The 27,416-nt window shown below is 56.3% G+C and overlaps 4 protein-coding genes across 4 annotated transcripts; 2 read left to right on the top strand and 2 right to left on the bottom strand.

Moving 5' to 3' along the window:
* Positions 1 to 1,205: 1,205 nt before the first annotated feature.
* MYB3R3 (Transcription factor MYB3R-3) lies at positions 1,206 to 2,757 on the bottom strand (the record flags this gene model as incomplete). Its single annotated transcript, XM_036633819.1, has 5 exons — positions 1,206 to 1,234; positions 1,299 to 1,416; positions 1,467 to 1,547; positions 1,604 to 2,177; positions 2,681 to 2,757. The coding sequence occupies 5 exons, from the start codon at positions 2,755 to 2,757 to the stop codon at positions 1,206 to 1,208; spliced, it is 879 nt and encodes a 292-aa protein (XP_036501750.1).
* Positions 2,758 to 15,779: 13,022 nt separating this feature from the next.
* Positions 15,780 to 16,902, top strand: CGCS363_v001969 (uncharacterized protein; the record flags this gene model as incomplete). Its single annotated transcript, XM_036633818.1, has 2 exons — positions 15,780 to 15,920; positions 16,054 to 16,902. The coding sequence occupies 2 exons, from the start codon at positions 15,780 to 15,782 to the stop codon at positions 16,900 to 16,902; spliced, it is 990 nt and encodes a 329-aa protein (XP_036502805.1).
* Positions 16,903 to 20,715: 3,813 nt separating this feature from the next.
* Positions 20,716 to 22,949, top strand: CGCS363_v001968 (putative dihydroxy-acid dehydratase; the record flags this gene model as incomplete). Its single annotated transcript, XM_036633817.1, has 5 exons — positions 20,716 to 20,931; positions 21,091 to 21,188; positions 21,240 to 21,247; positions 21,305 to 21,412; positions 21,478 to 22,949. The coding sequence occupies 5 exons, from the start codon at positions 20,716 to 20,718 to the stop codon at positions 22,947 to 22,949; spliced, it is 1,902 nt and encodes a 633-aa protein (XP_036502804.1).
* A 1,156-nt stretch (positions 22,950 to 24,105) lies between these two features.
* CGCS363_v001967 (O-glycoside alpha-1,2-mannosyltransferase-like protein 4) lies at positions 24,106 to 25,830 on the bottom strand (the record flags this gene model as incomplete). The annotated part of the gene is made up of 5 exons (XM_036633816.1): positions 24,106 to 24,447; positions 24,496 to 24,898; positions 24,947 to 25,033; positions 25,087 to 25,485; positions 25,541 to 25,830. The coding sequence occupies 5 exons, from the start codon at positions 25,828 to 25,830 to the stop codon at positions 24,106 to 24,108; spliced, it is 1,521 nt and encodes a 506-aa protein (XP_036502797.1).
* Positions 25,831 to 27,416: the final 1,586 nt, after the last annotated feature.

The raw sequence follows: 27,416 nt of genomic DNA, 5'->3' as shown, positions 1-27,416 counted from the left end.
GCTGTAGTAGTCACGACCAGTATGATCACTTGTCGACAATACGAAAAAGACATTCGGATCAATTCTCAACAGAACTCCACACGACGTCCTAATGAATAAAATCGCAGTAGTTATTGTCCCCCCTATGTCGACATTTCATTCAGCGCCTTGCCTCGTGGGTTGGCCTCACACGACTTAGACCACAAGTCAGGAAGGACACGAGAAGACAGAGTCACAAATACGACAGATACTCTTATCAAGGATGAATGAGTCCACACCACACCAGCAGTATCTGCACCGGGAAGTGAGTCACATTCAATCGTCAGAATTTAACAAAAAACCAGGCATTGCTGCATTCATCCTATCGATACCGCACCATGTCTACCACCGCTCCAATTTCAGTACATGTCACATTACAATGCCCCCATTCACACCATCCCATGATCACACACAATCCACTTAACCGCACAACTCGTCATATTGCTGACGTCTGTCCAGAACCAATAACAACACTTCTTCACACTAAGGGTATAGACTCATCATGAATCGAAACAATCTCACCATCTCGTCCCAGCTAATCGTCCTTGACACCACCGGCCATAGAACACCAACAGCGTGCCTAGGCATCCATCATCACCCGTGCTGATAACACTTGCCCGAGCCCATTACATCATCCGGTCTTATGGATAATCATGGATCAAAGAACTTGCTTTTACGCAAGCCCCATACCGTCATCCCATGCCTAGTCGAAAGGCCCTACGCAAACATGTACGCGGACCACTCAACGGCAAACATTCACCCGCCATCTCTCAACTTCCTTTTCGTGTTGCGCTATGAATACTCAAAGCACACTGTAATAGCCTAGTGGCCCGACCAGGCCATCCACCATACTTGCGAACTCGGACTCTCAAATGAAAAGCCATCCCACTTCCTCTCCCAGAGCCAAAAGGGACCCGGGCCAGTCCATTCATGCCACCAAGCAATCCGGACGCACACACAAAGTCGAAAGAAAATTAAAATTCCAACTTCGAAAGAAAAAGTAGGATAATAGTAAAAAAAGGTGCAAAGGGGGAATCGTCTTTTTCTGAGTCCGGGTCGTTGAGATCGTCAGAACGAGAAAGAAACACAATTGGTATACGCCCAAGGCATGGAGACACTCCCAGCGCCGTTTCGCAGTATTGCCCGTTTCCCGAGTATCCTCAGAGCCGCCGATGAGCTGAGTTCCTCTACCGAGCATTCGGTTTGGCGTAGAGGTCTACGAATCATTTAGTACCGATGCGGCTGCGGCCGTGCCGACGCGATGTTGAGAGAGGGCATACCGGGGAAGTGCTCCTTGGCGTATTGTTCGCAGGCCTTGGCTGGCTTGCCGACCTTCTGCCCGATGACCTTCCACTTGTTGTTCTCGTACTCCTTGATGGCGTTGAGGAGTGCTTGGCTCTGCATTTGGTCAGTGACATACTCAACGTAGATTCAGGGTGGCAACAAACCTCGTCCTCTGCGAACTCGGCGTAGTGCATATCCTTGTACCAGTGCTTCTTCACACTACCCTCAGTGCGGGTGGGGAAGGTCTGCATCATGTTAGCTGAGTTCAACAGATACAAATGAGGCGCGGATGATGACGAACCTTGGCAATCTCCGCCCAAGAGCTACCAGCATCTCTCATCTGCTTGAGACGGAGCTCCTCAGCTGGGGTCCAGGGGGTATTTGTCCGGCTCTTCTTAGCCGGGGGAGGAGCAGGAGCGGCATTGGCGTCTTCCGTGGGCTGGGCCTGAGGCTGAGGAGCGGCAGCAGGCGGGGCCGCGGGAGGAGGGATGGGAGTAGTGGTAGGTGGCGGCTGGGCAGCGGGCATCGGGGGCGCACTCGTGACGACGGGAGGAGCAACCGGCGCCGGAGCGGGGGCCGGACGCTTACGGTTCCTGTTCGTCTGAGGCGGGGCCACTTGAGGAGGCGGCTGGTGCTGAGCCTGCTGCTGAGCATGTTGCTGCTGATGTTGCTGAGCATGCTGCTGGGGGTGCTGCTGGGGGTGGTGTTGAGGCTGGGCCGGAGCTTGAGAAGGCGGCTGCGGGATTTGCATCGGAGGCTGCACCGGGGTGGGGTGCTGCTGATGAGGAGCCGGGCTCTGCTGAGGCGGCGGGGCGTACTGGAATTGGGGATGCTGATCCCGACGAGACATGTCCTGCTGGTAAGGGTGCTGAGGACTAGAGGCGGGTGTTAGTGAAATTCCATTTCGACGGGATCAACATCGTGGATAGAGTTGATGTGACTTCTGGGGCCCCTCGCGGTCGTTGTGCCCAAACGGGTGCGAGTGTGCAGTGCATCTCAACCCGCCCGAAGGTCGTGTTGTTATTGTTGCCCGTTACACCCTCCATGTCGAGGCGAGACCAGACCAGATACCATCGAGCAAGGCCAAGAGTGGCCAGGGTAGCTCGAGTAGTGTAGTTCGTGGCCAGGTAACCTGTCCTGTATACCGATATACCAACGGCAGGTACATGGACAAGTACCCAGACAGCAGAACCGGCAGCAGGCCCAGGCCCCGGAGGAGATGGCCGTTGTGGTGGTTGGTACGCAGCCTCGCGGGGCGGAGGATGGAACGGGAAAGGGGGTGACTTTGGGGTTGGAAGGGGAGTTGGAAGGGGAGTCGGAAGCGGGAGGATGCGGAGGATGTAGAGGAGGACAGGTACAAGGTGGAGGAGGTACTTACTGCATGTCGTTAGGTTGATGGGGGGTGGAGTTGGAGTAGATGTACTCCGGCACTGGGCCGACTTGCCACTGCTGCATGTTCTAGCAAACGGGCCAACGTTAGTACCGGCTTGTATCCGCTGAGTTGTTTCGCGAACGAGAGAAACAAATGTGTCGCGCGAAAGGCAGAGTCAGAGTCATGGGCCCCACGGCCAGGCGTCAAGCGCGGACGCGACACGGCCGTTTGGGTTTTTGCGCGGCGAGGGTACATGACTGTGGCGCTCAAGTCGCGACGAACTGCGATGAAAATTTGATGCCGGACGACGCAACCGCGCGCGCTCACAATTGCCATCGCGGGCGAAGACAGCGAAGTCGCCGACGAAGATGGATTGGCAATACGCAAGATGAGACGCGATGGAATGACGTGTTTGCGCCGTGGCGATGATGAGATCAACGAAGGGGAGAGATGAAAAAGGTCGTGGAAGGCGACCGCAACAAGATGAAAAAAAGACGCGATTGCTTCAAAGAGAGGCAGCAAGGCTAGCGACCATGAAGCGGAGAGAGAGCGCGCGCGCGACAATGAATGCTTTGCGACTCGACGAAGGTACAAGCGAGCCAACATGATCGGTCGGGCCAATGTGTGAAAAGCGACATAGGAAACGGGTGAAGGTACTTACGGGCAATGTAGTGGTAGTATTAACTCAAGCAGCGATGCATAAACCGACGGTTTGATGGATGGGGAATATTTTTTCTGGTCGCTGCTCTCTGTCGGAAAAAGAGACTTGGACCAAGCGGAAGCCTGACGTACGGTCGCAAGGCAAGAAGCGGGTCACGGCACACGCCCAGGGGGGGACTGACTGGAAGGGGGACGTGGACGTGGATGGGAAGGGGGAGGGGGGGGGGGAGGTGAAGTAGAGAAGGAACGGGGTTGTTTTTTTGGCGGGAGGGCGAAATAAAAAAGGAACAAAGATACAAAGGCCCGCGAGGCCGAGGACGTGTTTGCTTCAAGTACTCTTTTTTTCCTTCTCGTTCCCTTTGGTCTGGGGTGTGTGTGTGTGTGGTGTGTGGTGGCGTGCGTATGTGTATGGTGAGCGAAAGCGACGCGACACAGAGCAAGTGACAACAGTGGCAGAGCGGAGGGGAGGGAAGGAAAAAAAAGAGGCGGTGCAAAGTGGGCGGAAGCTGTGGATGCCGTTGAGGTAGCTAGGCAGGCAGGTAGGCAGGCAGGCAAGCAAGGTTGTCCGCGGTGAGCAGGAGCGGTCCCAAGGTGAAGAGGTATGGGCCCGAAAGCTGGGTAGGTAGGTAGGTACTCTGTGGACCGAAGGTAGCTGCGACGCGCGGGCAGATGAATTGGCGGGCGGCGACGAAGAGAGACGCGGGAAGGATTGGATGATTTGCGTAGGTTGCGCTTCGTGTGGAGAGGAAGCCTGTGTGGTGTGCGCGCGCGCCCACGAAAGAGAGATGTGTGAGGGAGAGAGGACGATGGGAAAGAAGGGTGCTGAGCCCTGTCTTCTGGCCTTCCGGGTAGGTAAGGTAGTGGAAGGTACGTAGTGTGAGGTAGAATCAGATAGGGTGCAGGCGAGGGAGGCAAGAAGGTGACGAGCTTCACCTCAGCCTTGAGTTCAAAAGACGGGTCAGGTTGGACCGGACCAGGTCGCGAGCTTCTCTCTGGAAGTAGCCGTAGAGGCGGGCGCAGAGGAGGGGATGTAGATGGATGTAGAGGTGAGAATTCTCAAGTAGCAGGTAGCTCGGGAGATAAGGCAACAAGTAGACTTGCTGGAGGAGCGACCTGGAGTGATCGGGAGGCAGGCAGGTGGCCTTGCGCGGTGCGGTGGGTGCAGCGGGCGATCCTGGGTGGTGGCGGTACTCGGGTCAAGGCTCAAGCTGTCCAGGGTTCCCGCCAGGTAGGTAGGCAAGGTAGGTAGCTAGTAGTGACTTGTTGACGTGTGTACGCAGTGAAAGCCGTGAGCGACTTTGCGACTGGCACTGGGAGGGTAAGGTAGGTAAGGTAGTGTAGGTGACCAAAAGAGCCCACGCGATACAGGACACAGAGACACAGGATCGAATGCTGCGTTCTCTGGACGGAATTGACGGGAGAGGTGACGACAGGCGCGATGCGGACGGCGTGTGGCTGGCCGATGCGTTTGACGTGCGTGAGAGAAAAGTCGGGTACCCGGGCGGAAGGGCAGGGAAGAAAAGGGAAGGAAGCGCCGGCGTTGTGGTGGGAGACAGCAGATGGCGACGGCGCGACGACGACGGGGTTGACGTGCGGACGGCGAGGTAATTAGCGGTGCGTTGTTGGCGGGCGCGTTGGTGTTGGTGAGATATGCGATGCGAGGTGTGCGATGCGCGAGCGATGAGGTCAGTCGTAGGTAAAGACGAGGCAATGGGGGAAAAAAAGACAATTGCAACTGTCTGCCTTTTGCCCCTCGACTGTTGGCTGATGGGATGGGCGTGAGGTAATTGGGTGGTGTGGTGTGGTATTCGTGGATTTGGCTGTTTGGCGCTTCGGCAGCGACGGCAGCAGCAAATGCAGTCAATGGTAAGTTGACTGCGACTATCCCGAGCGACAGTGAGCAAGGTGAGGGCGTCGGTGAACAATTGGACTGCTGGTGCAGCGGCAAGGTAGGCAGGTAAGGTAGCGAAGCGTGGAGGTGGAGCAGAGCAGCAGCGCAGCGCAGCGCAGGGCAAGCTTTGGTGCTGGTGATGGCAACGTTGGGACTGGAGTCTGGAGTTGGGATGCTCTGTGTGTGAGTGAGGTGCCTCGCGATGGCCCAAGGATGTACCTCTGATGGAAGTAACTTCCTGGTTCTCTCACGGTGATGTTTTGGACTGGCTGCCCTCTTTTTTTTCGCAGAGAAAGTGGGTGGTGGAAGGGGTCAGGAGGGAAAATTGCTAAGGGGGAGGGGGAGCGCGAGGGAACATGGAAAAGCAACGAGGGAGGCGCGGGCTTCCCTGGGGTGTCTCTGTGTCTCTTTGGGGGGGGAGGGGCACCCTCCGCTCGGGCTAGAGGGAAAGTAGATACCTTACGCAATATACGCAATACGCGGCGGGGCAGCACGCGGGCAGCAGGTATTTAGGAAGGACCGAGTATTACCCGTCGTTGCCTCCTTCCCGCACAGCAAGCAGGCAAGAGCTGTGGCTGGAGCTATCTCCTGCCTCGCCCAGAAGACAAAGCACGGGCCAGGGACATCCTTCCTCGCACAGGCCATCGTGCTTGTCGTCACCTCGTCGTTGCTCGAAGCTCAGTGGCTGCTCCGTGCGCTGCTGGTGGCCGTTCACTCGTGACTTTTGGCAGTGGCAGCGGCAGTGGCAGTGGCAGTGATGGTGACCGTGGGCTGTCCTCCAGTGTCTTCCACCAGTCTCCCTCCAGGTTGACACCATCAATCCAATCCAATCCAATCCAATGCATGGAATCCGTCAACCGTCAGTGCTATCCATCCATATCGCCTCATCATCGGCCATTGCCACGAAATCACTGGCGCATTCTTTGGTGCCAAAATTGACAGCCGCCTTCCTCCGGGTTTTGATGACTGAGGCCCCGTGTTCCCTTCTGCGGGGAAGCCCAGCCACGTTCATCATCCAACCTGGGACCCAACCAAATCCTGAACCAAGCAATCGCACAATCAACCCGCGCCACTTTAATTCCTGCTTGCCTGACGTGGGCGGCATGAATTTGTCCTGGACGGCCAGGCACCAAGGGTAGTCAGTACCAAAGGAAAAAAAAAAGATAACACGAGGCCCGGAGAGGTGGAGGAGAAAAGAGTTCATCACAGCCTCATCAACCCCCAAGTTTTTGGCGTTGAGGTTTTTCAACATGCTCAATTATCACCGACCCAAATATCCTACACTACTGCGCGCATCTACATCCACTGCGATACAGCTCAATTGTGCCCTGTGCTGTCGTCGCATTTCTCTTGGCACCACCCCGACTTGTACCCATGTACCGTCTGCATGCCTCAAGTACCCAAAGCTCCCTTCATGTACCTGCTGTTAGCGGTACTGCTGGTGGACACCGACCAAGAGATCGGACCTCAGACGGTACGTACAGTACCTGACGAAAGGTCAGGTACATCTGCCAACAGATGTCCATGTACCTTTGGCAAGCCCTGCAAGACCATCACCAAAACCTCAATGACATTGTACGCCTGGACTACAGCAGGTTGGTTGACTTTGGCCTGCATGTACTGATGATGATGGAGCTGTCCGTTGCCGTTTGTGCTTGAGTCCGCACAATACCGGCTGCTTGAGCGAACGGCCGTTTTGAAACAGCGTGAGAATGGCCGACTTCTGGCTTCAATTCTATGATTGCGCTGGATCAATTGCGCGATGTGAGCTGACTGTGCCCATATGGTCAGCCTCATGATCCCGCGTCCTCGCCATCACAGATGGCTCCCGGACGCATACAAAGACCTCCCACCGGCTTGTACCCACCTGTCAATCCCATCCGCTCTCCATCGTCCCTCGGCCAAAATCCCATCAGCCGAGGCATTGAAGCAATCCCATCAAGCAGTCGTCTTATTCATCGCAATAGGCGCACACGGGCACATGGGAATTAAGGTGACGCCGGACCATCCGACGATCCCGCGTATTGCGGAACCCGCGGGCCCTGGACTGCTTTCGTAATCACGGAACACGGAGACTGGCGCCAACCCAGGCAGCCAGCCCACGGCAACGGACCGAAGGCCCGATTATTCCCAAGTCACATCGGGCGACGGGCGAAAAGCGGAGCTGCAGGGCCGGGGCGGCAAGGTCTGCTTCAGCGCGCACGGTTGCATCGGGTTCCGGTCGGGGGAGACCAGTCTCCACTCCTTGCCGAGGCCAGATCGCAGCATACCGAACAGCGTGCCGAGAGAAACGGGTCCGCCGAGGGTTCCCTCACAATAATACTCGGGGCTTAAGAACCGGGCCCGCTCCAGTGTCTCCCCTTCAGTGTTCCGCCAAGTTCCAACACCAACCACAGTGCGGCGGCCACCGCGAGAACGAACGAGAGACCGATTGCCAAACCCGAAGGCCACCTCAGCTCCCGCCCAGCCAGCCGCTGTTGCCGCATACGAAGCACAATTAAGCATGGCGAGGCTCCAGAAAAGCAACGCTGCAAAGAGCCTCCAAGACAAAAATTGTTTCAAACACCGAAAGAGAGGCGACGAAACATGGTGGCTCTGTAGAAACCCCCCCCGTCCTGCTGCCCCAGATCGTACCAGGTTGCAAGACGAAAAAGAACCCCATGACATCCCGAGATGGGAGAACCCCCGGGTCCGGATTTGTTCGCCAAGCTCATTTGATGGCAACCTAGAGCCCCAGACGCCAGGCATCAAGAGACGAGCGGTCAGCAACACAATACAGATGCCACCTAAAACGGCCTCAGAAACCCTGACCTGGCCCATCTTGTCTACTGCCATCCGGTCTATCATCTTCATGCGTGCGTACGCAACATAAGGCCAGCAAGGCCCTGTGACGCCATGCACCTTCTTCCTCCGTCGCCATACCTTGCATGTTCGTTCCCAACATGGACAGAGTTTATGCCTTCTCGGCTGGTTCGCGATGATGCACCCCGGCACTGAAACGGTGCAGGTCGCAGGGTTCCGGCACCACGCGTTTGAGACCTGCGGCTCTTCAGAGCGAGAGGCACAAGACACTGGGGGAGACGGAATAACTGCGCGCATGGAGACCCTGGTCTCGGCCAAGCCGTCGAATGTGAATCGGAACGCTGGCCAGTGCCCGTCGCGCGCTGGTTTTGTCGAGTCTGTCGATGTTTTTCCAAAGTTCACTCTTAAAAAACATGGGATGATTGAATTTTCATGCGATGCCGGTGAGACGGCCGACGACCAGATGATCCAGCGCGACGATCCGTGGCGAAAAAGACACTGGGCAGGGACAGAGGCAGTTCCAGAGATAGAACACGCGGTTGGAAGTTTCCGTCGCAATTCTTCTGTTGCGTGCTCAGCCCCCTTTTGCCAGTTAATCGGAATCCGTGGAATAACGAAATAAGGGAGCATCGCAAGGAACGCCCTGACGCAGCGCGGAATCGGGCTCCACAAGGCTGGGCTTTGGTTCACATCCACACTCGGCCGAGCGAGCTGCCACTTGCGGACGGTACACCGTTAGCTCCGGGTCTCCGGACATTGGTGAACCAGAGACAGACGCTGGACGGTTCTCGCCCACTCTCCCGTTATTAGGCGACGATCGCTACATGTAGCCTCGTCGCCAGCGGTTCCGAAATCTTGGACGGCCGTCTGAGAGCGGACGGTGTCGAAGCCGGGACCTGTAATTTCGCAGCCTTCGCCTCCCGCTCCCAGCAGCGGGCGCGTTTTTCGTTTTGCAGGACAGGACCGTTGCGTGTGGAGCCGCTGGAATCCATCGGTCGAGAGATCAGACGAAAGATAGTGCCGCCAAGCTTCTGTCAGGGAACCGGGCGTGACGGTTCATCTAGTCGAGCCCGGTACGGTCCCAGCGCCAGTGTACCGAGCGGATCTTGACGCGAATCCGAACCAGGCGGTCGCGATTAATGCCGTGGTATTTCTTGCCTCCCACGCATCCTAATTCCACCAACCACACGCAACGCAAGCCACCGATGACATTCGGTTGATGGGCGTTCCGAAGATCATCACCACCCATCAAACGGTGGAGAGATGAGATGGCAGAGCGGCAGACAGGCGCAGGGGCGTGACATTTCAACGATTTCTCTCACACGGAGTCGGAAACTAACAGTGAAAAGAAACTCGGCCTGCAGCTGCACCCCTAGCCGGATAGATCTGGTCGCGGACACTCGACGAACTCATTTGACAGGTTGTGGGCGATCTCTTCGATCCCCCAGGTACTCCGAAGGCGAATTGGTGTCGTTGACGAAGAGCTTGTTGCCCGCTGATGACCCGGATGATGGCCTTCCCGCCCCGTGACATGTTACTCTCCGTCTTGGTGGTTTGGAGGGGTGAGGTCCTTTGTTTCTGACCTCTCTTGGCCGTAGGGTCTCTTGGCCGGGGTTGTTGGGCTGACAGGTGGCTTCGATTGGTGAAGGCTCCATGTTGGTTGCAACTTGCTTGTTTGACGACCCCAGATGACGGAAGCAAATAGGTACCGGGGACTTAACGGTGGTTGGCATTGGCGTTGGCGACTGGCGCTTGAATTTTGAGAGGACAATCAATTATGGTTTGCCGCCGAAGTAAGTGGTGTGTGGCTCTGCAGAAAGCATAACGGCACCGCACCGGCCGGAGCTGGCTCTGGCGCACATGCTCCGTACTGTAGGTAGGTATTCTTCAACAACCTACGTACGGGCGGACGGGCGGGCGGGTGAATCATGGGCTCGCAATATGCGTAGCGAACGAACGCCGCTCGTCAGGGAATTCGGCCACGGGAAATTGGGGGCCGCGAAGTGCCGCTAGGCTGTGCAAGGCGTTTTAATCCCATCTCCTCTGCCCGCTGGAGATTTATTTTAATGATCATTTCCGAGTGAATGCACCCAGGGGACGGCCTGTTTCTGTCGAGCGCCGTGGCGGCCAACAATGTTTCCGCAGGCGTTGGAAGTAGAGTGATTTTAGTATCCGTAGTAGGGCTCGATCTGTGATGGATGACATTGAGGGCCTAGTCTGACTCGGGGGACCCGTCCGTCAGGTTAGGCAGCGCACCACCAGACCGGTTTGACAGGCAGGGCGAAAAGGTCAGACGAATTTTGAGTGAGGATGAGCAGGGTGAAGGATGTGGAGGAGGTCCGAGAACGACGAGACCGAGGGTTGGCTCAGACGGTTTGATTTTTTCTTTCTTCCTGTCTTGGGAGGGTTTGGAGGAGTCGACGTCGTGTTCTCAGACCTTGGTCCCGCCGACCCAGACTCTCGGCCGCGAACGTTGGGGCCAGGAGTCTGGAGATGGGCGCACGTCTGCTACCGTCCAAAAGAGATGCGCGGCTGATATGAGGACAGGCTCATTGACGGGGGCACCTGAGGGAGAGGAGACGGAGGCTCCATTGTTGACGGTGGATGGGACCATGGATGGTGTTCCAGTAGGAGGGGGAAGGGGAGTACCCTGCACCTCAGGATTGTGGTGTACAATACTGCGTACAGTAGTAAAGTACTGCGGTACAGTATGTACTGCGTAGAAGAAGCCAACAAGGGAGGCAGCAGAGGCGGTGGAAGAAGTCAGACAGTCCGAGCCAGATTCAGATTCAGCAGAGATCTCGAGAAACAAATAAGGTTTCCTGCATTAGGGCCCCTCTGTTGTTTCTCAGAATCCATGTTCGTCCCGTCGAGCGAGGGGAGGGGCGGTCGGCTGTCTGTTCGCGGCGTGTCGTAGGGCACTTGGGGGTAGGTGGGAGGTGGTGTGTTTGGGTTGAGCCCTGCCGATTGTGTGCGGCGTGGTAATGATGACTGGCCACGGTGGTGGTGGTTGACGACGTCGTCGGGTCGGGAGGGTGGAGGATGGTGGCAGTCGGGTAGGACGGGCGTGTGTTGATTGAGGCAAGTCACGAACTGCGTGGTGATGCGTGGTGGTGAGTGGTGGTGAAGTGGTGGAAGTGGGCGGTGGGTGATGGGGGTGGGCAAAAAAAAGAGCCAAGGGCGACCAAGAGGGAAAGGGCTGATACGTGGGTGAAATTGCGCCTGCTTGTTAGCGAGTTTCAAGGGCCGTGGGCCCAGGGCCGCCCGCGACTGAGAAACTCGAGGATGGAGCATCTGGGGATCCCTGGCACGCAGCTGGACAGGACAGGATAGGACAGGACAGGACAGTGGACTGTAGAAACCGACTATCCTTTAATTGTGCTGTCGTTACGAAAACAGGTGAAGCGTTTTTATTGCCCTCTCCACATCTTGGCAGGAAAGTGGTGTGTTCTCAATCAAGACGCAGCGAAGGGCTCAGCCAGGGCTGGTAAAAGGATCCAGTGAGGACAGATTCTGTCAGTTTTGTTCAGCAGGGCCGGGGGATTTATTTTGGCAGATGTTTCCTGCCACTATATTGCCTACAGAATGCGGTCCTGCATGTGCTAATTCATCTCTTCCGGCCCTGGCCGCATGTTTATCGAGCGTTATGAATAGCAGCAGCAGCTGAGCAGGCACGCCCGCGTGACACCACCCACCTGTGCTGTGCATCGCCGGGGGATTGATAGGGCCTCACATAAGGTACGGAGACTTTTAAACACCCGATTGCGTCCAAGAATGCAGTGCAAGTGCACAATGGTGTGTTCAGCTATAGAATGTACCTGGGGATACTGTTTTTGGGTGCATCGCCAGGGACGCTCCAAGGTTCAATGCTGGCAGGTGCGATGGAAAGGTAGGGTAGCCAATATCGACAAACATGCAAATGCCTTAGCTAAGCCTGCCTACCTTACCCATCCAGGAACACTAAGGGTATTGGTGACAATGGATGGCTGTCAGTGGTCCAATCACGGTCGGGCGAGGAGAGCACTGGGCAGTCTCAGAACACTGACACACAGGGCACACTGAGCAGGTGCCGAGGCGTCGTCACAGAGGGACGAACAAGAAACAGCCTCATGTTTCGATGCCGATGCGTCACTGTCGTTGGCGAGGGAGATCACACACTCATCTCACTCACTCTCTCGTCATTCCCCTCACCCCCGTATGGAAGTGGAAGTGGAAGTACAGGCCACTTTGTTCTAACTCCTTCTTCCCGCTCCTGGTACTTGCAAATTAGGTAGTATCCGTCCTGAGTAGTGCTACAGAAGGTCGCAGGCAGGCCGAGGGAAGGGGCCAGACTTCAAACCAAACAGCTGGGTAGAGTTGATAATGGAGCTGTATTAATGTGCAGCATTCAGCAAGCCCACTACACAAGGCAATGCGAATGGAATGCAATGGCGGGCGGCTCGGGCGCTGGTTGGTTTTCCCAGGTCGCAATGTTCCCGTTTTGGAGGCTCTTACGGTGCGACGGAGACAACGAACAGGGGTTCTCGGCCCCGCCGCACCGGTGCAGTGTGGTGTTCATCGCTCGGGCTGTGGCTCAAAATCGGGGCGTGGGGCATCAGCCATCGCGCTAGGCCGTTCCTGACTAGACCTGTTTCGGCCTAGTGCCCATCTCCTCTTGACGCTGCTGCAGGCATCTCTCAGGGGCGGCCGCGAAAACGGGCCAATGGCAGCGCCTGGCGCGCCTCTGTAACACCTCGACGGGTACCATGCAGTATTGGCCATCGCTCGACCCCGCCGTCAAACGTCAGACAGACATCCTCATACAACCTTCAGACACGAGCGAACACGATACGATGCCCAGCAGCACCCAGCACCCAGCACCAAGCACCAAGCACCCAGCACAACAACAGCACCAGCACCGCACAAACACCCAAACCAACACCAGGTGGTGGTTGACGAAAGCCTTACGCAGTGCCTGCTGCCAATGCCAATGCCAATGCTGTAATGCACGGCCGTTGGAACTTGCCGTGCCTTGAGGAAAGGTACGACGACGTCGCCCGCAGCACCTCACCGCACGCACGCACCGTCCTCTGTCCACCACCACGCCGTATCACCACCTCGGAATTCCCAAGAAACCCGCTCAGTACCCCGTCCTTTGCTTGAACGGGCATATGCCGCGAATGTATGCAACCTGTACCCGCCGACTCCCTACCTGATCTCACTTGACCTCACGCATACGTACTACCCTCCTCGCACATACCAACGTTCAACGCTCAACGGCATCCATCGCCGTCCACCTCGGCCAGCAGACGGCCGTTACGGCACCGCACCGCCTCGGTTCTTCCACTCGATCCCTGTCCTGTCCTCACCAAAGACACCTCCGTTCACGACAACCAACCCTTCCTATCCTCGCGAAACATGCTCCTCCACGAGATCGACGTCGACAAGACGTATGCTTATCGCGACTTGAGACCAGACGCCCGCCCCAAATAGTAACGCCCTCTTCCTTGTTGCGAAGAACCACCCGACCCAGCCTGACGGTGCCGACTTTGTCGTGGTTTCGTCCACCATGGTTTGTTCCCGAGTCAAGAAAGGCCCTGCCAAACATACTTCGGCCATGCCATGCCATGTCTTGTCATGCCACGCCATCCTATTCCCATATGCCCCATCTATACAATGCCCTTCATACAATTGCGCCTCAGCCGCTTTCCCACCCGCTCGCTCGGCATGCTTGCGAGAGAGAGTTTGCGAGAGACGGGAATCAGAATCAGACTCAGACTCACCCTTCACCAAGTCATGAACAGATCCACCGCCCATGTGCCGTGACCGAAACCAAAACCGACCGGTGGGTAACCAAGATGCTTGCAAACCTGACTTGTGGGATGCGTGCTACGAATACATGCCAATACCAGAACCGGACTTGGAACTAGAACTGGATCCCGTTTTGAGGCTCTGATGAATCTGAATCTGCCTGCCTGTCCTAGATGGAGTCGTCAGGGCGGGCTCAGACCAGGTTTCTTGAGCCGCCCGACACTAGACTAGGAGTCACATCAATAACGGAAAAATGAAGAAACAAACTGGAGGCGAGACACCGCTCTTTTCGGTAGCCGGACGCTACGCTGCGCGGTCTTTTCAGTCGTTTTACAAGTTTTCCCATGTTCCAGGTTCACGAGAAGAGCCTCCTCCTACTCCTCTCTGCTCCTCTCCGTCCCGTCCCCTCTCTGAGCCTGGTCTGGTCTGGTCTGTTCTCATTCCAGCCCTGGTCTGCCTCCAAGGGACCTGGAGTTGTTCATCTTCAACGGGCCCCCGGAGACTTGGTAAACTTGGTCTATGCTTCAAGTCCTAGACCTGGTCCAATGGCCGTATGTATCCGAGCCTCCGGAGGGCGACATCTTGTTGCGGGCAATCATCCACGTATTGGCCGGTCGAGTGGCTGCTCACTTCTCAATCCATCACCACCGCCGCCAATTTGAGACGCACGTTCGTCTCTCACCGGATCCATAATCTTGCACCCATGGCCGGTCTTGGTCTGGGTCTGGGTTCCTCGTCTCCTCTTCCTGCCTCGAACAGGGGTGTGGCCCGGACAGGGTGTGGCTTGCACAAGCGTGCTGGGCGTGTCTGGTGTCTGGTGTCTCTCATTCTCTTCCTCCCCCCCTCTTCCCAGTCCAACACCCCTCGTCGCCCTCGAAGGGAAGGAAAAAGGGAAGAATGGGGATGGCAGCAGGCCAGCGGATCAGACCAAACGTTATGCTCTGCTAATTCTGTCACATCCACCCCATCTTCTCCAGGGTCTGCTGGCATCACTGCTCAATATCTGCAACAGGGCTAGACTTGACGGTGTGCTAGACCCCTGCCCTGGATGTACCAGCCAGCGCCCGAACATCATGAGGCAATGTTTGCCATGCCCGCCCGCTCTCTCTTCTCTTTTCGTGCGTGTGCGTGTGGGTAAGGCCAGGCCTGCTTGCTGGCTTCGTACCTCGTACCTTGCAGCTCTCATACTGCGGTAGACAACATGCTTGTCCCTTTTTTTTTTTTTTTTTTTTCGTTCCTCTCTCTGCCTGCCAGCCAATTGCCAGACCAGACGGGGACTAGTAGACCTAGACCAGACCACCACCACCACCACCAACGGCTGAGAGGCTGCATTATTACTTTATCCTCCCCTCTCCCCCCGTCTCGATCGTTTTCCATTCTTCCTGTTTACTTTCTCTCCCTACTTTGGGTTCATCATCAACATCCCTTTTTTTCGTCTTCTTGAAGCGCAGTTGCGTGTCCTTCTTTTCTTCTCCCGCAGCTAGGGTTTTACTTTCCTTCATTGTCAACTGGCTTGGCTGCACACACTCATTTGACTACGCTTCTTGAACACCACCTTTTTTGTCAATATACTTGACCTATCCGGTTTATTCAAACGAACGACTTCACTTCTTTGGGTCTCCCTTTTACAGCGCCTTACCCCTTCAACCAACAAAACGCTTATCCGTTTCCTCTCCTTGACGGATCTGCAGAAAGCCGACTTCGTTGTTGCGAGCTTCCGGCCTGGGAATCACCTCCATTTTCGAAACCACCCGATTTAAAACTTCGATTCTCTATAGCAGCAAGCTTCTGCTCACCCCCCTTTCTTACAAACCCAGCTTCCAGGACGACGCGAAGACGCGCGAAGATTTCCACAGATTCTTTCCAAGGGAAACCAACCAACAACACACCAACCAAGCCTTCAGAGCTTCACACTTTCTTACCATCGAACTCATTGCCCGTCAAACGATTTTACGAGGAAAAATGTCTCCCACGATGCAACTCGCGCCCCACACCACCACCTACACTCCCACCTCTGATGCCATGGACCGTCACGAGTACGGCGTTACCAAGAACCGCAAGGCGGCTTCGACTGGAGGAGGCCGAGCATGGAGCGAGGACGAGGTACGTGACACCAAGCTGGGGAAGGGAGCTTACACACGTATACCACCACCCCCTTACGTGGCTGTGTGGCCCCAAGCGTCCCGCCTTCTCGGCATTATGTGTGGTTTGATGACTGTTCTAACACGAGAAACAGGAAGTTTATCTCCTCCAGACTCGTCTCCAGAAGATGCCCTACAAGCACATTGCCGCTCACTTGAAGAAGACCGAGCTGGCTTGCCGCCTGCACTACCACCAGCTTAGCCACGGCAGCAACCGCCGCAAGCAGCGCACGACTTCGGTCTCGTCTGGTTCCTCCGCGAACCACTCCCCTGTCATGCAGCCCACGATGCCCTCCCCGATCCGAGAGTCGACTCCTCGCTCCGTTTCTCCCCCGGGCAGCTCGCACAGCTTCGCGCCTGTCTCGCCTGCTCCCATGCAACTGCCCAGCATCATGGGCCACGGCGCCTCGCCGCGTCTCCCCGCCATCCTCCCCAAGCCGGTGTGCATGACCCTGCCGCCCCGTACCGCCTCTCCCTCGAGAGGATATCCCACTCCCCTCCCGGAGCCTCACAGCGCGGCCCTCCCCTCCGCCTCCTTCCAGTCCATGTCCAGCAGCCTCCCCATGACGCCCCCGCTGCGTCTGGAGTGCACGCTGCCAGCCCCTCAGCAACCTCCCGTCAACCACCAGCACGTTGATATGAACCGCCTCCAAAACGTATACACTGCCCACCGCGCCTCCTTTTGGGCCGCCGTCGCCAACGACTACGGCCCGGGTGCCAACCCCGTCGTCCTCGAGTCCGCTTGGAAGAACGGCTCTTGCTGCAACCAGGCTAGCACGCCCATCACCCCGACCTCCAGCCCGGATAACATGGACCGTGACACCTACGGCAAGCCCCAGGACAAGACTCGCATCTCTGCGATTCTCGGCATCGACGCCAACCCCCGCTCTCCCCGCGAGCGCGAGCTCGTCAGGCGCATGGAGGAAGAGAGAGTCGGAGCCTAGATAATCATCATCATCATGGCCTTCCGCACTCCACCGACAAGGAATTCTCTTCTATCAGTGTATTACTTCATACCTTTTTGTGTCTGATTCTTGCTTGAGGTTCTGCTTCTTCCTGATGTGAGCACAAGAAGACTTAACAGCATCGAGCCACACAGCCCTGTTCTTCGCTTCTGCTGGCCGACTCCTTCGGGAGTCTGATCTATTTTCTGACGCTTCTTCTGTTGTCCGTTTTTGGTCTCTTTTTCACTTTTCCACTTTTTCGGTTGTCAAGTTGCTTGTCGCGCCAATTTCGAATTTCACCACACACATCGCACACGAACACACACGACTGGGAGGCTGCAGGGGACGGTGGTTGACATTCGGCGCAGGAAAAGGAGGGGTGGTCTGCGGGCTGGGGAACAGAGTCTGCATTTCTTTTTCTTTTTCAACAACATGTCCCTTATCCCAAGGGATCATCAGAGTCTACTCGACTCATGCGAGGGTTATCTTGGTGCCGGCAATTGAGCGGTTGGGCCGGCTGGCGGCGACGGCGACAGTGCGGAGGCATTTTACACTTCTTCTTTTCATCTTCTCGGGGAGGCATCTTTTTACCGACACCCATTGCAGAAATGAAGTGATGACAAAACAAATCCACACACACGCACACACACCTCGCATACAAACATGGCTTTCATCGTCCATTGCCCGTATGGCTTGCGTTTTTTTGTACACTAGAGCGGTTAACCCATCCGGGGTTCCGCAAGAGGGAACTATCATGCAGACGACGATTGTGTTTTTTTCTCATTTTTTTTACTTTTTCAAAACGGCGAATTGAAGGAATCAGAGTTTTGAGAAACAACTTTTGCTCTCTCGTGCGTGCATGTGTTCTGTGTCCGCCCATATCCCCCTTGCTACAATGATGCTACAACTAGTGAAGAGAAAACATGAGCCATGGCGGTGAGATGACGATGATCAGTCGCAAGTCGTCTAAGCGTGGCGTTTGGCACTTGAATCCTTCCACACATCAAAAAGACTGGACGATTTGTTCGAGGGTGTCAAGATACTGTGCTATCTTTAGGTGCCGGCTTGAGATCAGTGCTATAGTTGACTTTTTGGAGTGAGAGGGTGGGTGCTTTGATCAAGTTCCAGGACTTGCTTCAAAGATCAAAACGTCCCTACATCAAACGGTTTTTGGTTGATGAGTGAGAGGGAAAGAGAGAGCATGCGGCTACATCGGCAAATATTCCCACGGGAAAATACTGCTTGGACACTATATTCCAGACAAAAACTACGTACATGTTGTTGGTGTGTGAAGTTCACGGTGAGTTTGGGAAACGATCAACAAGAGGTGGGTGGGTGTGCGTGACATGCTTTTGAGAATCGGGATGAAGATACGTATATGTGGCTGATGGACCTCCATGAAGCGATTCAAGCCTGCGGCATGTACGTACGGATACATGGTTTTTCGTATCCCTCGCCTCCTGATGCGCAAGTCTCGGTTACAACCCGTCGCAAGGTGTCCGCTCACCACCACACGGCACCACACCCCCCAACCACGTAAACCTTCTTTTCTCCAATGTCTTGAAGCATAAATGGTTTTGGCCTTGTTGGAACAGTCAACCGCCAAGCATTGTCCCTGGAAGCACAGCTCGAGAGGGTGGAAGCTTCGTAATGGGCTGCGCCATCCGTCTGGACTCCGAAACGTGGGATTTTGCTCGCGGTAAAAGAGAGTTGGACGGATAGCTCGGACGACGGCAACGAGTTTACGGTTTTGATTTGTTTTGGCAGATGGACAGATGAACTGCCCTCCCTCCGTCCCCCATTGGTACTTTTCCGACAGCCCGCATGACCTCACTGCCATGATATGGTCCGGCCGTCGATCCAAACAAAAAGAGTCAAACAGAGTGTCATCCCATCCTTGGCCCCTTTGACTTGGTTTAGCTAGATGCTTTCGTCAGGGTGATGCCCGCTCACCAGTGTCCCAACCCTCTGTTACGCAACACGACAAGGTCTTGGCGCGGACTGCGTTTCCTCTACCTTGGGACGGAGAGGTCACGGAAAGTTTCCATGGTCAATTACGTTACTTTGCAAAGTGCTCTTGGATGTGTGAGTGCAACTCGTGAGAATATGCACAAGCGCCGCACGCGAGACACACGAGTGCAGCAGTGAGAGGGGGGCGGAAATGAGGATGCATCAATACTGCAACGCCCAGACGCGGGCTGAGGTCTCTCTTGAGATCTTTGAGCTAAGCTTGGATGCGGGGAAGCGGGAGAGGCGGAGAGTCCGTCGAGATGCAGCTGGCTCGCGGCGTTCGACACCGAAGATCGGACCGCCCAGACATGTAGTCACGATGCGAGTCTGCCACTGGGTTCGCCGAGTTGCCTCTCACTCGGGCTGGCTCTGGAACCCGGCGTACTCTCGGGCGGGATGAACACGCTTCCCCGAGCGAGCAGCCTTACAAGCAAGCAAGCGCTCTGGATGAGTCTTATGAATGTGTTCAAGTGTTGCTGCGAATGGCTGTTGCAGTAAATGCCCTTCTGCCAAGTCTCCAAATCCAGAAAGAACGACTAGGTGCTTGAAAGACCCCACCTGCTGTAACTACCTAACACAACAAATGAAATACCTTTGCCGTGATTGGACGCTGCTTCTGTGGAGAAGTCTGCGTCTCCCACAACTTCTGGACGACGACACTGGACGCCATTCAAAAAAAACGTATGCATCTACTTTCAGATGCTTACAACAGCACAGCACAACGTCCAGAAGACTCTTGCGGCTAGCTGATGCCGCTAAAAGGAGCTAAGAAAGACAGGACGTTCCGCAAGCAAAGTTGTTTGCTGTCTGGCTCCTCCTCATCGGCTCAATACCATCCAATCAACCTACTACGCCGTCCGTACTCCCAGCTCGTTAAGCTACATGCAGGTCTAGCAACATCAGGAACCTACGATTTTGTGATGCCGATGGCGGAGTCGGGCAATAATATGCCGGAGAGAACGCCGTAAGCAATAATGCTGCTCGTCTTCAAGCGTTGACGACGCCATCTTGACTTCAGATGCCTTGGAATCCGAGCGTCGACTTCGGAATAGCCAGTGCTATTTCCGCAACTCATCTCCCGTCTCCCAATTCCTTTTTCCGTGTCCCTCTGCCCCGTTACCCCTCCATCCAATCCAATTCTCCTACTCATGGACCAACAAAAAAAAAATCAATTGACTTTGGCTGCTCCCCACTCCCGCCCGCGGACAGCACCCCGACTCCCCCCTCCGATGAAAGCTGGGATCACCCGACGACTCTGGACCCGGCCTCGAGCGCGTCGGCAGCTCTCCCAATAGAAATGCACACAATAAGCAGCAGCTCCAGGTTTTCCAAGGGGGGATCTCTCCCGAGCGGATCTATCCCCCCGAGCTTTGGTGGGGGAGGGAGAGCGCCGCCGTAGCCTGTGATGCGAAAGTCGGGTGCTTCTCCCCCGCCTTTGGAGAGCTCTCCTCTCTTTCCTCTGCTGCTTGTTGCTGCGAGAAACAGAGTTCAAATAAAGTCACTGCCCCCCCGTTCGCCTCACCATCGTCCCACACGATTCTACCTAGTAGATGCCTCCTTCATAATACCCCACGACTCGTTGACGACATCGTCTTCCGTACACCAACAGACGACGCCCTACCTCGGCAAACATACACAGCCGACTTCGAGGCCACAGTCCAATCTTTCCCTCACTCTCTCTTCCCCCGCGACGTAAAACCAACACACCAACCTGACTGAAACACCTCACCAACGACGCAGCTCGAAACGCCTCAGCCTCGAACGAACAAACAAACGAAACAGAAAAGCAAAGCTACCATCACAATGAGCGCCGAGCAAACAGGCCAAGGCCACGACGGCGGCTACAGCGACACCAGCTACAAGGACAGCGCCGACTACTTGCAGTTCAAGACACTGCCCCCCGGAGGCCCGTTGAACCGCTGGTCTCACGTCTTGACGCGTGAACATGACTTCCCGGGAGCAAAGGCAAGTCAAGACACATTACAACAACAACCCAAAAGGAGGAACCTTCTTTTCAGAGTTGGGCTCTGTGGGAGTTGGGGAATGCGGGGTGGTGGCCGGTGATGTCGTGTGGTGTGTGTGGGAGTGCGGGGTGGTGCACCGCGGGGACCGCGGGGTACACGCGACAGCCTCAGACGAGAGCTGGGAAGAGAACCAGAAGCTTACCAAAGGTTGCAGGCCATGCTGTACGGCGCCGGCGTGCCGAACCCGGAGATGATGAAGAATGCGCCGCATGTCGGCATCGCGACGGTGTGGTGGGAGGGCAACCCTTGCAAGTAAGTGACTCCCTGAGCTGTGGTGATGATGCCAGCTAACACGCGATACAGCACACATCGTGAGCATCACTGTGCATCAAGGACACGAACACTGCATGATGGCTGACGGAACAAAGTCCTCGAGTTCGGTAGGATCGTGAAAAAAGCAGTGGAGAAGCAGGGCATGCTCGGCTGGCAGTTCAACACCGTGGGCGTGTCAGACGCCATCACCATGGGCGGCGAAGGTGAGATGCTTCTCTACCAACAAAACATCCTTTTCATGTCGCAAGCTAACCAAAGCCTCCTCAAGGCATGCGCTACTCCCTTCAGACCCGCGAAATCATCGCCGACAGCATCGAGTCCGTGACAATGGCCCAGCACCACGACGCAAACATCTCCATCCCGGGCTGCGACAAGAACATGCCCGGCACCATCATGGCCGCCGCTCGCCACAACCGCCCCTTCATCATGATCTACGGCGGCACAATCATGAAGGGCCACTCCGACCTCCTCGAGAAGCCCATCAACATCAGCACCTGCTACGAGGCCCGCGGGTCCCTCACCTACAACCGCCTCCACGCAAAGTGCAACCCCGGCGCCGAGGGCCGCACGCCCACCGACGTCATGGAGGACATTGAGCGCCACGCCTGCCCCGGCGCCGGCGCCTGCGGCGGCATGTACACGGCCAACACCATGGCCACCGCCATCGAGGCCATGGGCCTCTCGCTGCCGGGCTCCTCGTCCTACCCGGCTCTCTCCCCCGAAAAGTCCCGCGAGTGCGAGCGCGCCGCCGAGGCCATCAAGATCGTCATGGAGAAGAACATCCGTCCCAGGGACCTCCTGTCCCGCGCCGCATTCGAAAACGCCCTCGTCCTGACCATGATCCTCGGCGGCTCGACCAACGGTGTGCTGCACTTCCTCGCCATGGCCAACACCGCTGACGTGCCCCTGACGCTCGACGACATCGACCGCACCAGCAACCGCATCCCCTTCATCGCGGACCTGGCCCCGTCGGGCAAGTACTACATGGAGGATCTCTACCGCGTCGGCGGCACCCCCTCCGTCCTCAAGATGCTCGTCGCCGCAAACCTCATCGATGGCTCCATCATGACCGTAACGGGCAAGACACTCGCCGAGAACGTCGCTGACTGGCCCTCGCTCGACCCGAACCAGAAGATCATCCGCCCGCTGTCAAACCCGATCAAGGCGACGGGCCACCTGCGCATCCTGCGCGGCAATCTCGCCCCGGGCGGCGCCGTCGCCAAGATCACGGGCAAGGAGGGCCTCTCCTTCACCGGCGCCGCGCGCGTCTTCGACAAGGAGCACGAGCTCGACGTCGCGCTGTCCGAGGGCTCCATCAAGCGCGAGGACGGCAACCTCGTGCTGATCGTGCGGTACGAGGGCCCCAAGGGCGGCCCGGGCATGCCGGAGCAGCTGCGCGCGAGCGCGGCCATCATGGGCGCCGGTCTGGACAACGTGGCGCTGGTGACGGACGGGCGGTACAGCGGCGCGTCGCACGGGTTCATCGTGGGCCACGTCGTGCCGGAGGCGGCCGTCGGCGGGCCGATTGCCCTCGTGAGGAACGGCGACAGGGTGACGATCAACGCGGAGACGAACCGGATCGACGCCATTGACGTGGACGAGGCCGAGTTCGCGAGGAGGAGAGCCGAGTGGAAGGCGCCGCTGCCGCATGTGCGGAGGGGCGCGTTGGGCAAGTATGCTCGTCTAGTGGGCGATGCGAGCCACGGTGCTGTTACAGATCAAGCGGATCCTTCGTGGTGATGTGTGCCATATTGTCTGTTGGGTAAGACTTGTGGATACATTTTGGTATAGAATGAAGATATACACCACAATGCCGTTGAGGAGGGAGACAAGGAGGGCATGTGGCAAGGGTGTCCCTTCATCCTAGACTCCGAGAAGGAGGCAACATTGTGGGACCCATGATGGTTTGCGGGATTCATCTGCGGTGGCCCTGGGCATGGCCGTTTCTAAATATCTCACGATACCCGTCCCAGCGCGGCGCCCTACTTTGATACCCATGTAAATGTCAGATATGGTCCAGAAATACCTAGCTGCCACATAATTCCAGCAAGTCAGCCCCCACGAACTATAGCGCCAAAGAATGAGACATACCATACCGGGCCCAAGCCAGTTGATCCTGAATATAAAGTGACAAAGTCCTGTGAAGAACCTGTGGCATAAAAGTATAGAGTCTCACGTGCCAAGGGAGGAAGATGCATGCCTCCTCGATGTCCTGCACGGATTAGCTCAACCCATCACCACACAAACCAGGCGGCACTTAAAGACAAGAGATCAGTAGACACGACATATATACCATTTGCGCCGGGCCTTCCCGACCCGACATGCTACTCTAACATTGAAAGTCTTCTCTCTCTCTCTTCCCAGAACCAAACATCCCATGTTCGTTGTTTGCATCCCATCCAGCTTGGTATCCTGCGCGCGCGTAACAAGTCTCCATTGGAGTCGTTTCTCTCGTCTCTTGCTCTCTCTCCCGCTGGCCATCGAAAGCGAACTTGACGAGCGAAAAACAACAAAATGATTCTCTCTGGCGTCGGAAACTAATCCGAGCCGAAGCCGTTTCTGTAGCTTTCCACCTCTCTATTTCATGCTTCGCAAGGTTCCCGTGCAGTGTAAAAACAAAACTGATTATGGACAAAGGCCGGAATACTGTGAACCCTGATAACTCCAAAAAAGAATTTGTGAGCAAAGACCGATACTGGCAATGCCGTTACACCCCCCGCACGCAGAACATTAATGAGACATCCTCTGGAAAGACCCAGGGAGTCTAAGCGTCTCCGCTTTCATCAATATACAATCCCGTTTTTGGTTTTCGTTTCCACCCAACATTTCGCGCCAGGATATGGATGCGCTGGCCGTGACTCGTAACATCGTGTGTGATGTGGTTTGTCGTTTGGGATTACGGGCTGGCCCATCCGCCGGCGACATCAACCCATTCCGCGAGGCAGGATCCCTCCTTGCCCTCGACGTCAACAATGTCAGTGTCGCATCTGCAGCGGCATCCAACACCGTTCTCCTTCTCCGAGTCCCAGTGCTCCCAGTAGTCGTCTTCCTCGAATCGCTTCTTGTCGTCGAGCGTCGTTTTCTCGAGGTAGGGTTCTCTGGGGAGCTGTCGGGCCGGGGCGTTGGCGGGGCAGTGCTGGATGGTCGTGTGTCGGTAGCCGAAGTCTCGGAAGTAGTGGATGTCCTTGGGAGACAGAAGTGCGCCGGCTGCCAAGGAGTGGATGGGGGCGTCACCCCACTGATACTTGTTAGCTTGGGTCAGGCAATCATGCGAGTATTGACTTACGCGTTCCATCCAGAAACCTCCGCTACGGTCCATCATCTCGAAAAAGTCCTCGTATTCCTTGCTGCGGAACCACTTCAAGCTGGCAATCTCAAAGTTGGACCAGAAATGGCACATGTTGTACGATTCGCCCTCCATGGCCTCAGGATCGATCTCGGGCAACGTGTTGCGGTTGGGGTCGCTGCGCAGAACCTCCTCGGGAAGGGGCGTCTGATCGGTCGGCTCCTCCTTCTTCTCGGGGACGGGGTCAACGAACATCTCCCACAGGCCCTTGGACTTGAGACCCTTGAGGCGCTTGTAGGCGGAGGCATATCGGAAGATGTTGGGGACCGTCTCGCGGAGCTCCTTGACAGCAATGGTAAAGCCGTAGGTCTTGTTGGCGTCAATCATGGCCCAGAAAGGGTCGCTGCTCTGGTTAGCAAAGGCATGACAACTGGTGAGGCTTGGCACATACTAGGTGATGTCGCAGAAGTACTTGATCTCGGGCTCCAGACGCCAGTACCACTCGTACTTCTGGAGGAGCTCGTGCTTGTAGAAGAATCTTTGATATGGTCAGTCATGATTCGTAATCGAGACAATGGGTTGCCGGCTTACCCAGAGTAGAAACGGCACATGGCGTGGTAGCTCTCTAGGCCACCGTACATGACAGCGGCGTCGCCTTGCTTGGCGATACCCTCCTTGGCGACCTTGTGGTCAATCCAGTCAGGGTAACCCCACATCTCGGGGCCGACCTTGCCAAATTCGACAGGAGCCGAGGTGTAGTTGGTGACGACCTCCTTGAAGGTCTCGTTGAAGTCGCCGTCGTTGAGGAAAACATAGGGGTAGTGGTACCAGCGGTTGAAGTGACGCTCGATGGACTTGATGGACTGGATGACACCGTCTAACTCCTTGTTGCGAGCCAGGACGACGAAAGCGCCATTGGCCTTGGGTCTGCTCGTATCGGGCTGGAGACATCCGGTGACGAAGACCTTGTCGTGCTCTTCACTGATTTTCCTGTGCGCCGCCAACGTTAGCTCTCATCAATGCTTTGCAGCGAGTCAAGACATACCTGATGGCCGGAGGAGCGCCGGCGGGCATCAATATCCTGCCAGGAGAGCTGGGGTGTCTGACGAACAGGACGAGGATAAGGATGACGACGATTAGAGGGAAGAGAATGACGACGCCTAGAGGCACCGAAATGCTCGAGTTGCCTCGCAGGCGCAGCGGTCTTCTGAAGAAGGCGAGGCGCGAGGTGAGCCTGTTTTGGCGAGCATGTTTCGTGGTGGGCTTCTCGTCGGCGGTGGGCAGTTGAGGCGATGTCGACGGGATGGCCTTTACGGCTCGCCTAAAGAGATCCATGGCTCAGACGTATCGTCGCCGACGGGTGATTTGCTGGGGTAGAGGGCAAGTCGAGAGGCAGATGATATCTGGAGGGATGTCGGGACGAGAGTTGGGATGGCTCCAAGGATGGGGTGGAGGGATTTGGCGTGGCGTCGATTACAGGGTGGTACCTCAGGATAAGGGGGCGGCGATTTCGAATCGAATGCGATGGCCGTGATTATGATTGTGGACGAACACGCGAACCGCGGACAAGAGCAAAGCCGTGTCTAAGGGAAGCAGCGGAAAAAATTGAATGGCGGGCGATGCGAATTGCGAAGTAGACGTGAACGAGCGGCAGGGACGAAATTTCCCTCGAGCAGGTCGGTGATGGAGGTGGTGTTCAGGTTGGCGAAGAGTGGCACCGAAGACGGTCGATGTGCGACAGGCGGGCTGAACAGATTTCAGAGCAGCACCTTACGCGTCGAGAGCCGGAGTACCTCTTGCGCAGCAGCGACACAGTAGCGGCTGATTGGGGGGCGAAGAGGATGCGGCAGTCGTATCAGTAGCGGCAGCGACAACGGGAGCAATGTCTCGGTCGTCTTTGTGCTTTGTGACGCTTCGCCTTTGGTGGGAGAGGTGGTCTCGGTGGATGTGTGGTGTGGTAGTGGTGGTGGTGGTGGTGTGGATAGGGGACCGAAAGTCAAAGGGCCTTCAGCGCCTATCTATCTCTCTCTCTCTCCGCCCGAAGATCTGACGGGGTGAACCGAGTCTCGAATGTCAATTGCGTCGGGGGGAGGTCTCGGCAGGCGACATAGGTCAGGGGTCTGCGCTGGCAAGTCGGCCGAACGCTGCAGTCGTCGTCAGATCGCGGGAAGATTGTCTTCGAGCTCGAGGGGTCGAAGGTCGAGGTCGAGGAGAAGGTCGAGATCGGAGGGGTTCGTGGGAAAGGGAAGGGAGTTGGAGTTTAGTTGGCGACGACTCGGGAGGGAAAAGGGAGCCAACTTTTTTTTTTCGGGGGGTGTGGGAGGAGAAAAAAGCTGACAGATGTCACGGATGGGAGAGTCCAGGCGAAGAGCCGGAGGAGCAGGAAGGGCAGACAGTGGTAGGAATACAGCAACGCCTTGGACGGGAGAGGTAAGGTAGGTAGGTGAGGTAGCGAGATAGGGGACTCTGGGGGACTGTTCATGCGCTGGAAGGGATGGATGGAAGGGCCACCTTGGTTCCCGGACCAGTCGAGGCACTTTGGATGGAGGTTTACGGATACCTACTTCTACGGCACTAGTGCGGTTGACTCTGATGTGGACAGCAAGCACAGTTTACTGCGCAAGTACACTACTCGGTACCTATCTGTACAGCAGATGGGATTAGGGGCAGCCCCGGGTGGGTGAGTGGCCTCTGCGTCGATTACCTGACTTTACCTTACCTAACGTTAGGGGATTTGCCCAGGTGCCCAGTCTCCATCATGGCATCCAAGTTCCAACCCACCGACGTGTCGGGTGCAAGGGGATGGGATTCCACTCTGAAAGTCCAGACTGTTCGCGTCTGCAGCACGACTGGGAAAAGTGGTGGCAGTGGCAGCGGACGTGGGTTGCGCGGAACTGCTGCAACAAGCTGGAGCCAACCAG

This window comes from Colletotrichum siamense, assembly GCF_013390195.1.
Source record: "Colletotrichum siamense strain Cg363 chromosome Unknown KSG_Cg363_contig01, whole genome shotgun sequence".
Lineage (NCBI taxonomy): Eukaryota > Fungi > Ascomycota > Sordariomycetes > Glomerellales > Glomerellaceae > Colletotrichum > Colletotrichum siamense.
Note: the sequence above shows the minus strand (reverse complement) of the source record. Positions and strands in the feature narration are given on the sequence as shown.